The 14,507-nt window shown below is 45.6% G+C and overlaps 1 protein-coding gene across 1 annotated transcript in view; it reads left to right on the forward strand.

Moving 5' to 3' along the window:
* Positions 1 to 14,507, forward strand: part of API5 (apoptosis inhibitor 5) — an 18,349-nt gene that overhangs the window by 329 nt on the left and 3,513 nt on the right. Inside the window, exons 2-11 of the mRNA XM_018554974.1 lie at positions 259 to 420; positions 3,232 to 3,325; positions 5,015 to 5,080; positions 7,818 to 7,969; positions 9,757 to 9,963; positions 10,070 to 10,174; positions 10,445 to 10,534; positions 11,466 to 11,650; positions 11,821 to 11,914; positions 13,613 to 13,669. Of these exons, the coding sequence (XP_018410476.1) occupies positions 259 to 420; positions 3,232 to 3,325; positions 5,015 to 5,080; positions 7,818 to 7,969; positions 9,757 to 9,963; positions 10,070 to 10,174; positions 10,445 to 10,534; positions 11,466 to 11,650; positions 11,821 to 11,914; positions 13,613 to 13,669 (1,212 nt within the window). The remainder of the gene's footprint in view (positions 1 to 258; positions 421 to 3,231; positions 3,326 to 5,014; positions 5,081 to 7,817; positions 7,970 to 9,756; positions 9,964 to 10,069; positions 10,175 to 10,444; positions 10,535 to 11,465; positions 11,651 to 11,820; positions 11,915 to 13,612; positions 13,670 to 14,507) is intronic.

The following is a 14,507-nucleotide window of genomic DNA, read 5'->3' on the forward strand; positions in this document are numbered from 1 at the left end:
TGTGTCCCTGCCCCCAGTGGTCATAATATGGGAGGAGTGAGGTCGGGTGGGTACATGATTTGCAGTGGTCCCTCCATTGGTGTGGGAGGTATATTTGTTCACCTGCGGAGGGGGGTGTAGGGGGGCCCGGATTCTATTGGCCATCGTTTTGCTGGATGAAGATTTGGGGATCCTCTGACACATGAATGATATCATTGTACGATGTGAATTATAGAACACAGCATTCAGAACTCACCCTCTCCGCACTTTGTTTTCCAGCACAGAGCCGCCTATCAGGTAATCCTGGACGGTGTGAAAGGCGAAGCCAAGGAAAAGAGATTAGCGGCGCAGTTCATCCCCAAATTCTTCAAACATTTCCCGGAATTGGCCGACGCCGCCATAAACGCCCAGCTGGATCTGTGTGAAGACGAGGATGTCTCGGTACGAAGCACGCTGAGCGTTTTATGTCCGGGCAGTAATGTCACATCTGAGTAAACAGACCGGTTCTCCGGGCGTCGGGAGGAGAAGAGACCGGAGGGAATGTTTGTGCAGCTGCTTTGAATTGCTGGGATTTGGTTTCAGGGGCGGGGGGGCTCCTGACCGTTCGTGCTCTTTACTCCCATAGATTGGTCTGTGTAACTGACTCTTAAATGGGGATGCACCGATACCGCTTTTTCGGTATCAAGGACCGATATTTATATTTTGGTACTCGCCGATACCGAGTACCAATACTTCCGGTAGCATAGAGCCGGCTTCCCGGTCGGTCAGGAAGCCAGGCGGCGTGTCATTGCCCACCGGCCAGCTTCTTGACTGCCCGGGAAGCCGACTCCATTTTGTTAGGCCGGCTCGATGCTGATTGGCCGGGAAGCCGGCTTCCGAGCCAATCAGTCATCTTCTCCCTGCAGAGAGTGATGACTCGGTCATCGCTCCCCGCAAAGATTCCCCCCCAATCCCAATCGTGGGCAGCGAGGAGGTTAGTGGCAGACACAGCTGGCTCTAGAAAGGCAGAGCCAACTGTTGTGTAGCGGGTGGATCCCGACTATATTGTCAGGGCTGCAGTGCGATTCTGCACTGTCGGCATATAGCGGGCAACAGCCAGCTATAAGCTGAGTTTTGGATCACAGGAGGACATAGCATATACCCTCCTGTGATCCTACAGAGTACTATGGGCAACAAAGGTGTTTGGCCATAGTTCTCTTTTAAGAATGCTACTCGAAAATCCATCACAAACACTTATCTACTGGATAAGTGTCTGAAAGGGATTTTGATGGCTATCGCATGCTGCTTTTTCTTAAAAGGATAGTGTCAACTGTAAAAAAAAGATGTACTCTCCCTTTAAGAAAAGACAATGGCATGGGGTGCTTGTTGAAATCCATCACAGATTCTCTTTACTGAAAAAGTGACCGGGATGGATTTTGAGGGGTACCCCATACTGGGTGTTTTTTTTTTTTTTGTTTCCTTAAGGCTGGGTTCACACCTAGGCGTATCGAATATGCGCGTTTGTCGTGTGTTTCCGAGGGCTACTTGGCTGTATCCCAATGGAAACGCGCAACAAAAACGCCCCAAAGAAGCTCCTGTACTTCTTTGGGTGTAGGACGTTTTGTGGCGCGTTCATACGGCCTGTAATACGCCCAGGTGTGAACCATACTCATAGGAAATAATGGGATTTCGGTGTTTGAGCGTTTTGCAGAGTGTTCAAATGCGCTACAACACGCCCAGGTGTGAACCAGGCCTAAAGGTACCAACTGTTGAGAAAAAAAGGTGTACTTCCTATTTAATTGGCTCATCTGATCACACCCATGGAGGGTGGGCGACTCCGGCCCTCCAGCTGTTGCTTTAAATGCAAATCCCAACATGCCTCTGGAAATCATGCCTGTAACGGTCAGTCCTGCAATGCCTCATGGGACTTGTAGTTCCACAACAGTTGGAGCTGCCCACCCCTGTTCTAGGCGCTTTGAGTGCCCAGGGAGATGAAAGTGCTGTAGAAATACACATTTAAAAAAAAAGCTGCCAGTTATGTCGTGTGAACCTATCTTAAGCATTGATTGTAGCCCTGCCTGGTTCACTTCTGTGGACTACAGACAACATCTCTATTGCTATGGAGTAGAGTTTTGTAGTCCTAACGCTCTTATCTTAACCTGGCCATACATTAATCGTGGGGCTGAGGGGGGAAAAGAAATGCTTGACTTGATGTCTCGACAGCTGGAGGGATGGAGTTGCCCACCCCTGATTTAGAGCTTCCTTGGATGCTAGATCTAGGCTGTACACAGGGCCTCACCTCCTCTCAGAGTCCAGCATAAGCCCCGCCCTCTCCTGGCAATAAAGGAATCAGGTCATAAGCTATATGAAAGCAACCACTGAGTTGTTTTGTAGTCCTAACACTCTTATCTTAACCTGGCCATATATTAATCGTGGGAGGAAAGAAATGAGCGCCCCCCCCCCCATTCATGGTGAATCCCATTTAAATCGATACCATTCAGTCAAATGAAAAATTGACTTTTGCCGAATGGAGGGGTTCCAAACCGGGGCCACACACTGCACTTGGATAAAATGTGATCTGCGTTTGTGACAACGCTGCTCTTCAGTAAACAAAGTACAAAGAGTGAGTGTCACCCTAGTGCAGGAAGTATTCTACTGGCAGGATCATTAGGTGAATACCCTGCATGTGTAAATATTTCATAATCACACCTGACATGTCTGTTACTATAAATCATTCATAGAGGGATGCATTGGTAGAATTTGAGTGTAAAGGTCAGCTTTAAGTGCTCGTTTTGTCCAGGGAGCTAAAATAACAAAGCTATACTCACCCGAGCGGGGATCCCTTCTTGCTCTATCACCCTCCAGCCTGTCTCCTCTGCTGCGGCAATGGTATGTCCCTTGGTGTCCTTGCATGCAATACACTGCACCTTACTGTACTCGCAGGACCTTAGACCGCTGGTGCGGAGGGGGCTGACGGGAGCAGTCTAAGTGCAAGCCCTTTATTTTCTGAATGGCAGGTAAAATACAGGCAGTAGTGTGAATCAAAAAATGCTGCAGAGTCCAGTAGATAGCAGGATCCTCTATGAATGGCCCCCATTGTGTTGATGAGGGCCCTGTGCTCAGAAGAAATGTCTGTTGCCCACAGCGACCAGATGCCATGTTGATAAGATTTTGTTCCTCGACCTTTCACTTTTTGTAGTCCTTTACAGTCAAACCCATTGTGATATCTGATAAGTATGCTTCACTAACTCTTCACCCTCCTCTCTTTGTTAGATCCGGCGACAAGCTATAAAAGAACTGTCACAGTTTGCTACGGGAGAGAACCTTCCAAGGGTGGCCGATATTCTGGCACAGCTTCTGCAGTCAGGTATTGCATGACTTAAAGGGCATCATTCAGAAATCCATTCCCTGTGTTCTAGTCACTGGATCGTCCGTGTGTGTCCGTCCGTCCGTCCATCCGTGTGTGTGTAAGTCAGTCCGTCCGTTCGTGTGTGTGTCCGTCCGTTCGTGTGTGTGTTCCTATTGAGATTGTAAGCTCACCCAATCAGAGCTCTCCTAACCCTCCTGTATGGTCTTATACTGTACTGTGTCCCCTTTATTTAGTTATAGAAAATAAGTTCCTTGCTGCACTCCTTACCGGGATTCCCATGCAGATATGCGGTTGGGTGCTTGAAGTGACTGCGGATGGCGCCGCCAGCGTATAGATATTTGAAGAATGTCACCAGCACTGCAAATTAAGTCATTTATTGACGTATGCTGTCTCTCTCATTTTGCAAGCGCTTTCTCTGAGCCTGATGAAGGGGACCCAAAATTCTATATATCCCATCGCACTCCTCACCGGAAAGTGCCTCCGCAAAACTTGTAGAACCAGAAGGTAGTCACTCGCACCCCAAAGCAAAATTCAATCAATCACTTTATTGACTAGTGATGACATCTCTAAGCTATGACGACCCTGCACGGCCCCCGAAAGCGCTTGCAAAACGAGAGACGCACGCGTCAATTCATTTGCTGTGAAGAAATCTGTGTGCTGGTGACATTCTTCAAACCTTTATTTTGTGAAACGCATCAACTGTAGGTGCTGAAAAGTAGTCACCGCTCCTAGATCACTCCCGCGGTGGACTACGGTTTCGTGTTTAGTTAGCTAATTTATATTTGTGGTGTAGTCTGTCACCGGGGTGAGCTTGGAGCGGTGACTACTTTACAACACACAGGGACCATGGGGAACAAAAGTAGCCCCCCTCCAGAAGGAAGGACAGTGCCAGCACCAAGTCAGAGATGATTGGAGGATCTACAGCCGAGTGATACACAAATAAGATACATTGTTGTTAAAGGAGAAGTATGAGGGGAGTGCTTTTCACTCACCTCATAGTTCTAGCCGGCCTGTGACAATGAGACTGTCACAAGTCGGCTCAGTAGATCGGGAGGTGAGCGAACACATACCGGCGCTCGCTCACTTCTCGATTCTTTCACGGCAGAGAGCCGTGGCGGGAGGGGCTGGATTCCCCGCTCCAATCCGCCAGCGCTGACTGGCGGAACGGATGGGGGAGGGGGCGGGTACAGCTGGATCTGCCTCTAGATAGGCAGAGCCAGCTGTCACTTACACTGCTGGGCAGATCCAGGCATAATTGTCGGGATCCGCTTCAGCTGCGGCGTCTCAGTATACAGGGAGCTGTAGCTCGCGGTATACTGAGCTTAGGGTGACGGGAGGACGCTAGTTTGTGTCCTTCCGTTAGCCTAAGGAGAACTATGGGGAAAAGCCTTAACCCCATAGTTCTCCTTTTAATGGTTAAAGGACTGGAATACATTTTCAAGATTTACCTCCTGAGTGTAGTGTCACTATAACTGAAAATGTATTGCTTCCCAGTTAGTAGATTAGTGACATGTTTCCTTTATCAGCCACCAGCAGTGAAGGTGTGCAATGCTTGGCATTCCTTATGTTACTGACTAACTATGTAACATGAAAAGGAATGCCAAGCGTTGCACACCTTCACTGTTTTGTGTTTGATTAGGTCTGCTGTCATTTTATATTTACAGTCTTAAACTTCCCTTTTTTTAGATGACTCTGCCGAGTTCAACTTGGTGAACAACGCCTTGCTGAGCATATTCAAAATTGACGCTAAAGGTAAGATCGCGCTTTGTTTGCTTATCACGTTCTCTAGAGGGGAATGACTCCGGGCTCCTTCCTGGTGACTTGTTCTGTGTAGGAGGAACCCGTTTTACAAGCACTCATGATAAGTCACTGGGAATGTTTCTTTGACTTTTTTTGTGTTTTGTTTAGAACATCTTGTGGGTTAGTCTTGGAGTTGTGAGCTGCTTCAGGAAGTGCTAAAAATAAAAACCCCCACTGGTTTTAGGATTTCCATATTGCCCCTCACGAGATGACAACTCCCACAGACTAGGGAGTTATGTCAACTATAGAAACCCTACACCAGGGGGGAGCAACCTCTGCACGCCACCTGTTGTAGATCTCGTGCGGCATTACAAGACTGACAGCCACAAGCATTACTCCCAGAGGCATGATGGGACTTGTGGTTTCACTGCAACTGAAGCGCCAAAGTTGCTTACCAATGCCCTACACTCCCACACTTTGTGATCAATTGCGTCTATGGCCTGATTCCTCCTCGGACTTAAAACTCAGTACATTCCTCAAATTCCTCCACCTTTCCAGGCACACTTTTACTAGTTCATTATTATGGCGCATAACAGCGTTATTCAGTTCCCCATAGCAACCAGATTTTCATTTATTGAAGTTATATTAAAGCCTAATGGTAATAAATGTTAAAGTGACATTAAACCCTCAGATTTTTTTAACATAAACCAATACTGTAATGTGCGCCTTACTGTAATCCATGGTCGTTTCCCTTCTCTTTGCTGCTCTTCCTTTTAAATCCTCATGTCTTCTCATGCTGGGGGAGAACTTCCCTTTGCAGCTGAGTGCCTCTTCCTGTAGTGCTGGCTCAGGTTGTGAACCTTCACACAGACACCATGTATTCATTCCTGAGACAAGGCAGTCTGCTGCAAAACAAAAGTTCTGCCCCAGCATGAGAACAGATACAGATTTAAAAGGAAGAGCAGCAAAGAGAAGGGAAACTACAATGGATTACAGTAAGGCGCACATTACAGTATTGTTTTATGTTAAAAAATCTGAGGGTTTAATGTCACTTTAAGCCTCGTGCCTCCAACCTTTCTCTTCATACATCATTTAACAGACTTCAGATCAGATATAGACATGAACTGGAGGTCGCGGCCTCCAGATCCTGCTGTCCTCCAACATGGGAACCCACATGGTGCTAGGTGTTTCTCTATAGAACCTAGTGGGCAAGCAGACTCCATGTAGGCTTACGAGTAGATGGCTTATGAATAGGGCCTATGGTTACACATGCGCAGTACTGTGCATGCCGCTAACAGTAGATGTCAAGAGCAATGTCGATAGAGGCCACAGATTCCACCCACTTATTTGACGTCTTTAAAGAAGAACTCTAGGAAATGTATTTATTAATCTTTGCATCGAGGCTTTCCCCGCCCTGCAAGAGTTAAGTGCTCATTTGTGTCTAGCCTCAAAAATAACAAAGCTATGCTCAGCAGAACCTCAGAGTCTTCTTCTTTGACTGGTCCTTCCAATGTCTCTCCCCCTCCTCTGCAGGAGTCTAAGGTCCTTTAAATCAGGGGTAGCCAATGTCTGGCCCGCCCTCCAGCTGTGGTGAAACTACAAATCCCATGGTGCATCTCTCTCCCGAGAGTCATGTCTGTGGCTGTGAGAATCTTGCAATGCCTCATGGGATTTGTAGTTTCACCACAGTTGGAGGGCCGGAGTTTGGCGACCTCTGCTTTAAATTATCACGTCTGTACACTGTGTAGATGTGAGGGAAGATTTAAATGCCGCAGGGAAGCGGGAGACTGGCTGGCGGGAGACTGGCTGGCGGGAGCGGCGCGCCTTCTGGCCAGCTCAGAGCTTCCGGTGAATAAAACTTTATTGTAGCACCCAGACAAAAACCCAGACAATAATTTGAGTGAAATTATTTTTGCTGGAGTTCCTCTTTAATGATCAGGGTGTACAGTATGCTGTATAGCTTGAGGGTGTGTTGTTAGGCTTAACATTATTTAAAGTAATTGTTATCCTTTGAAGAGAGATTGGTTCAGGTTGATTGCTTTGCTATAATGCACTTTACTGTTTGCATGATTAAATAGGATTGTGTGTGTCGGGTATTTTTTTTTTCCCTTGAAGAACTGCCATAATGGACGATTTCCTCAAAGACCGTAACATACAGGGGTACATGTACCCTTAAAGGAGAAGTATGAGGTGAGTGCTTTTCACTCACCTCATAGTTCTAGCCCACCTGTGACAATGAGACTGTCACAGGTCGGCTCAGTAGATTGGGAGGTGAGCGAACATATACCAGCGTTCGCTCACCTCTCGATCTTGTCACGGCTCTCTGCCATGACAGGGGAGGGGCTGGATTCCCCCCTCCCCGCTCCAATCCGCCAGCGCTGACTGGCCGGACGGGGGAGGGGGCGGGTAAAGCTGGCTCTGCCTCTAGATAGGCAGAGCCAGCTGTCAGTCACGCAGCTGGGCAGATCCAGACATAATTACCGCTAACAGCAGCTCGCGGTATACTGAGCTTTGGGTGACGGGAGGACGCTAGTTTGTGTCCTCCCGTTAGCCTAAGGAGAACTATGGGGAAAAGCCTTAACCCCATAGTTCTCCTTTTAAGAACAAGATCACACAGGGACTCGTACGCACGCATACACATGCAGAATCACACGCAGACACCCAATGGGTTGAACTTGATGGACCTGTGTCTTTATGCAACCTCAAATACTATGTATATACTAAATTCAAATCTATTTGCTTTGTGCAGGCACCCTGGGGGGATTATTCAGCCAGGTTCTTCACGGTGAAGATATTGTACGAGAGAGAGCCATTAAGTTCCTCTCTACCAAACTGAAAACCATTCCCGAAGATGTCATGACTAAAGAGGTGGATGACTACATTTTTTCCGAATCCAAAAAGGTAATCTATACACAATGATGAGTGTTGGACATGTGGGTGAAATGGATCACTTATCCAATGATACGTGTTTGCCTCTTTGCACTATGTATGGGAACTGTCATTGCCTCTGTGGGCAAGGACAAGCATTTATATAGCACCGTTCTATCAGAATGGTGGGGGAGGGGGGACCTCAAACCAGCACAGGTCAGGTGTATTGAAATGTCTCCAAACATTTGTGCTAAGGAGTAGCTTTACTTTGCTGCATTCATTGATGGGAGGGAACGGAAAGCACAGCGCTTCTACCCGATGTGGCTGATTGATGTTTGCCGTTGATGCCGGTATATGTAATCGGTTAAAGGAGAACTATGAGATGAGTGCTTTTCACAATGAGACCGTCACAGGTCGGCTCAGTAGATCGGGAGGTGAGCGAACACATACCGGCGTTTGCTCACCTCTCGATCCTGTCACGGCTCTCTGCTGTGACAGGGGAGGGGCTGGATTCCCCGCTCCGATCCGCCAGCGCTGACTGGCGGGACGGGGGAGGGGGCGGGTACAGCTGGCTTTGCCTCTAGATAGGCAGAGCCAGCTGTCAGTCAAGCAGCTGGGCGGATCCCGGCACAATTGTCGGGATCCGCTTCAGCTGCGGCGTCTCAGTATACAGCTCGCGGTATACTGAGCCTAGGGTGATGGGAGGATGCTAGTTTGTGTCCTCCCGTTACCCTAAGGAGAACTATGGGGAAAAGCCCTGACCCCATAGTTCTCCTTTAAGTGATCAGATATTGGTTATAATTTATCAATGTTCGGCTGGCTGAGTTTCAAGAGTCAGTGTACTTAAAGCATTGAAAGTGTTTCTTTTAATTTTTAAGGCATAGCTAATGTCAATGGAGACACAGGCTCTCTGTCACTTTTAAAGGGAACCTGGCCTAAAAAAAGCCTACGGTAATAAGCTTGTGGTACCTGCTAATAATTGTGTTTTAGTCTTGGATGCATTTTGGATATGAGATCAGGCTGTATGCAGGTTATCGACTTCTCCAATTTGAGATTAAAGCTAGCCATACACTTTCAAATCGTCCGATTTTTTTTTTTTTTTCCTTTTCTTTTGTGCCGTCATCAAACCCTCCATTAAGTTTCCGTTCGAATACCCCATCACGCACAGACCAATGTCGATTTCGGAACGGATTTTCGTTTGCAGTTGTGCAGTGTTCTTGTTGCGGTTTATTTATTTTGTCAGCTGGTCAGCACTGCAGCCAGGCAGTGAGCATTTTCAGGAAGAGAGGTCAGCAGTGGTTGCCTTTATATCGTTAATTACCTGATTCCTTTATTGCCAGGAGAGGGCGGGGCTTATGCTGGATTCTGAGAGGAGGTGAGGCCCTGTGTACAGCCTAGATCTAGGTTCAAGGAGGCTCTTCATCAGGGGTGGGCAACTCCATCCCTCCAGTTGTAAAACTACAAGTCCAATGAGGCATTGCAAGACTGACTGCCAGAGGCACACTGGGATTTGTAGTTAAAGCACAGCTGGAGGGCTAGAGTTGCTCACCCCTACCCTACATAGACGCACAGCAATATGAACAGTAGCGCAATGCAGATGATTGATTTGAGTCGACAGTGTTTGGTTTCCCCTCAATCTTTCTACATGTTTATGTCTACTCTGCTGGATCTTCATTTTCCAGACTTCTTTGTTTGACCATCCGCACAGAATTGCTCATCCTGGTAATATCATTTGGTAGTGCTGCTTGGAGAGAATCTAATAAGCTATTGTTTATTTTGACCCTTAAACTCTTTTTAATATACCTTTTTGGCATTATTAGGTGCTGGATGATGTCACCGGGGAGGAATTTGTCCTGTTTATGAAAATCCTGTCCTCTCTAAAGTCATTACAGACGGTCAGCGGCCGACAGCAGCTAGTAGACTTAGTATCTGAGCAAGCGGGTCTCTATCAGACGCTCAACCCCGCAGACCCCGACTCTGTGGATCGCCTGCTTCAGTGTATGCGGCAAGCTGTGCCTCTTTTTTCTGTAAGTATTTAGTTTGTCTACAGGAGGATCAAATAAAAGCATTGCAATGGTTTGGGTCTGTTTTAAATATTAATGTCTTTTTTTTTTTTCTCCTTTTTTTTGGTAGAAAAATGTCCACTCCACCAAATTTATGACCTACTTTTGTGAGCAAGTGCTTCCCATCCTGAGTTCCCTGACCAGCCCAGCAGAGAGCATTGACGTCCAGTTGGAAGTGAGTGTCGGCTTTTGGTAGCGAAAGTCTTTCTATGTGAAAGGAGTCTCTCTCTCTCTCTCTCTCTCTCTCTCTCTCTCTTTCTCTCTCTCTCTTTTTCTCTCTCTCTCTCTCTCTCTCTCTCTTTCTCTCTCTCTCTCTTTCTCTCTCTCTCTCTCTCTCTTTCTCTCTCTCTTTCTCTCTCTTTCTCTCTCTCTCTCTCTCTCTCTCTCTCTCTCTCTCTCTCTCTCATCTTGCTGGTTGTAACTCTTAACTTTTTTTTTTACACAGATATTGAAGCTTCTGGCTGAGATGAGCTCTTTCTGCGGCGATATGGATAAACTTGAATCAAATTTAAACAAACTCTTTGAGAAGCTTTTGGTAGGTAAATTGCATGTTGTCTGTAATATGTGTAAAAACTAATATTTTAACATTTAATTTTAAGTTTCTAGTGGGGTCAGTATTGTAAGCTTTGAAACCAAATGTTGCTCTTCACTAAGAGCCCATTCACACCAGGGCGGTTGCAGCGCTGATCCCGCAAGAGAGGTTTTGGGAGTTTTTAATTGCGTTTCAGCGATAAATTAACACCCAAAACCGTGGTGATCAGCGCGGTTCCATTGAATCCTGTATGGAAACCGCACTGATCAGCGCGGCAAAAATAGTGCCCCCACGCGACACGTTGCAAAGTCCATTCGGTTGTTAAGTGCGAGCCCATTGGCTGAAGATGCAATCTTTCATCTGGCTGCACTCAGCTCGCACACTGCATACGAAGCTCCATGCCTGACAGCTTTGCTTCGTATGCATGGCTTCGCATGCAGTGTGTCACGGGCTTTAATGATGTTGATGCCCTCCCAAGAACTACATCTCCCAAGAGCCCTTTTCCTACACGCAGTTTGTGAACAAACTCTTTGGGGTAAAGGCAGCAGCATTGTTTTGCTGGCAAAGGAAAAAAGAATGCATTTAGCAGTGGCACTTCTGGCTGCTCACTAGGAGTTCACTATCTAACTCCACTGATGGTGTTTTTCATGGCAGCTCTTAGAATGAATGCAAACAAAGGTCGGTATATTGGAATGAGGAGAGGGTGAGTTCTGTAGTCTAGGAGGGCTGACAATACCACTTGGGATTTAAGTGCCGCACTTGTTGTGTTAGCATCTCACTACAGGAAATTAGGACCTAAATGGATTTCTGGCACGTTAGCAGGTATTTTGATGTGCTATATGTTTTATTTTGGACTTTCATAATATAAGGAGAAATTGTACCGGCCAGCGGATTACAAGCTCTCTGTATTTATTTTTGTCTTTTGCTTTGTCAGGAGTACATGCCACTTCCGCCAGAGGAAGTAGAAAATGGGGAAAATTCTTCCAACGAGGAGCCAAAACTCCAGTTTAGCTACGTCGAATGTTTACTATTTAGCTTCCACCAGCTTGGGCGCAAGAATCCAGATTTTCTTACCGGTAAAGAAGTGAACGCCGAGAAGCTCAAAGACTTCAAAATCAGGTGAGCCCAATATTATAATCGCAGTAAAGGTAACGGCATTGTGTTTTCAGAGGACCGATAAATAGCTAAACAGTTTTGATATATGAAAGGTATTTGCTCACGTTTACTTTACTGTAGCAAGCTTTATAATGAAACATCACTAACTGTTTACTTCCAAATATGTTTTCTAGGTTACAGTACTTTGCCAGAGGATTACAGGTGTACATTAGACAGCTTCGCCTGGCCTTGCAGGGGAAATCTGGGGACGCCTTAAAAACGGAAGAGGTGAATATTGTTTTTTTTTTTAAGTATATATTTGTACGGTATACGGATGTTTTTCTATTCATTGCAGATAACTTGGATTGTAGCCCACATTAGACTTTTAGACATGCAGTTTCATCTGCTGAAAGAAATATTGGATACTAGTCCCCAGTATTGTCTGTGGATCACGTTTCCCTATTAAAGTGAACTTTACATTGAATAAGGGAACCCTAACACTGAGGTAAAATTCAAATGTCACCACACGAATAGAGATCCTTCCTAAAATGTCCTTTGTTACATCACAGTGTAAAAGCAGTAACAAGCATGCTTTAATGACGTGTGGAGGTGGCCATCTTTGTAGAGGCAGAACTTTGCTTTTTCATGTCAGAGTTGATGACTGGTGATCAGAGTATAGGTTGGGGAAAATACAAGAAGCAACAGAAGGGGTGGCGGAAACGCAGATCTACATAATGAGCAAAAGCAGGGAAATGCATCCATTTACAGGTCGTTAGGTACAGATTGCTTTTCAGCAGGGAGCACAGTAATGACACCATCATAAGACCAGCAGTGCTTCCCTGTACAGCTATGAGGCTCGAGGCACCCTCACGTACCAGGAATTTTGCTTCTATTTTCCAAGGGAAATTCCATACTAAAAGTAAATTTTGCTTCTTAGGCACAATTAACACTTCCAGATGTTCCAGACCGTTCCTTTCAAGTTTGGTTCACTTGAAAGGAACGGCCGAGTATTAATTGCAAAGCAAGCAATTAATACTCGGCTGCCCTGCTGCTGAACTCCTTTGCGGTGAAAAGTTAATGTTGCTAAAATCTTCATCTTCCGGCACACTTCTAGTGTGTGAGTTTCTAGTCCCCTGCTGCACTCTGTGCTTCCTTCTGTTGAGCCCTACATCACTATTTTGTACTATAATGATGTAGGGCAGGGGTGCCCATTGGGTAGATTGTGATCTACCAGTAGCTCTCAAAGCTGATGCTGGTAGATCATGAAGGGTGTGAATGGCGGCCCCTTCCATTTTGGTATATTTATTTAGCTGTGCACACATGATTACCTATCAGCCTGAGTCTGCTGAGCCAAGCTCCCTGATACCTTTCTGGTGGTTGAAGTGCTGCTATGTATTACATCAAAAAATATTAGTTTACACAACCTGTTGCACTACACAGTTTGCAAAATACAGCAGCCAGGAGAGAGAGCGGGGAGAGAGAGCGCGAGGAGAGGCAGCCAGGGGAGATAGCCAAGAGAGCAAAAAGAGACAGCCAGGAAAGAAAACGAGAGACAGCCAGGAGAGAAAGGAGAGACAGCCAGGGGGATGAGCCAGGAGAGAGAGGACAGACAGCCAGGAGAGAGAGCGAGGAAGGTTTTTTTCTTCGTTGGTAGATCTCATGTAGCTCGTCATTTGAAAAGTAGATCTTAACACAAAAATGGTGGGCACCCCTGACGTAGGGTCACCGGGTGGAGCCACAGCTTGGGGGACATCGGCATCCGACAGTCCAGACGTGTGACATGTAGAAATTCTTTCGGCAAGATACTCTCTCACACTTGGGCAGCAGGATAGGTGAATATTCAGTTCTTGCTTTGCAGGGAATGCCACTGTTAACCCTTTAAATATAGTTAGTCGCTTTTAAACCAGTAGTAAACTTTTTTTTCCCTCCTTTTTGGAGTTGCTGCAGCCATCACTAACTAATCTCTTGCGGTTTTATTTCTTACAGAACAAAATCAAGGTGGTAGCTTTGAAAATAACCAATAATATAAATGTTTTAATCAAGGTAAGTGCCTGTATATGTGAGGCTGGGGGACATCATTTTATCATTGCAAAACATCAACGTATCTTATAAAAACGGAGACCCTGACGCCTTGCCCATGCAGTTCAAAGAGAAAGGGTCTCAGACGTGCGTATAGATCGATACATACAGTTTAGTCACCAATATGTGCTAAACATTGGGTGGAAAATGAGCTGGACAGGCAATTTTCTCTTATTGAAGGATTGTGTACCACTCACCTTGAGGAGTTTATCAGTAGGAAAATGGAATCCTAGATTGCGAATGCTCTTACTCTACATGTATCTTGATGTTCCGAGGTCGCGGTACTTTTCCCCCTAACAGTGAATGCTAACATGTGAAAATGTCTCGCTTTATTATGCTGATTCCTTCTCTGTATATTTTACTTTTATTGTCCATTTGGTTTATGATACAATACTTTGTAAATCTCACATTGTCCGTATGAAAATAAAAAAAGTTTATTAAAAAAAACAAAACAGAAAGGGTCTCTGCATGCAACTGGAACAATGTGTTTTGTTTTTTTGGGGTCTTTTTTTATTTTAATTTTTATGATCCTTAATCAGAAGTATATTATGGCTTATACAGGGTCAAGAATAACCTATTTATCCAAATCGTTTAGAGTTATAACTGGTAGGGATGTCCAGATACCAGTTCAGATACTTTCATGAACTACCAGGGTTGCTGCAGCTTGGACCTGGCACTGGCTCTCCACCACTGTCCTGAAATCATTAGTTTGTATTTTAGAAAAACTGTCACATGACAATAAACAAAAATGTATCAGTACTTGGAAAAATGGTATCGGCGCATCACTATATATATATATATA

This window comes from Nanorana parkeri, unplaced genomic scaffold (genome assembly GCF_000935625.1).
Source record: "Nanorana parkeri isolate BGI_ZX_2015 unplaced genomic scaffold, ASM93562v1 scaffold10, whole genome shotgun sequence".
In the NCBI taxonomy this organism is placed as follows: Eukaryota; Metazoa; Chordata; class Amphibia; order Anura; family Dicroglossidae; genus Nanorana; species Nanorana parkeri.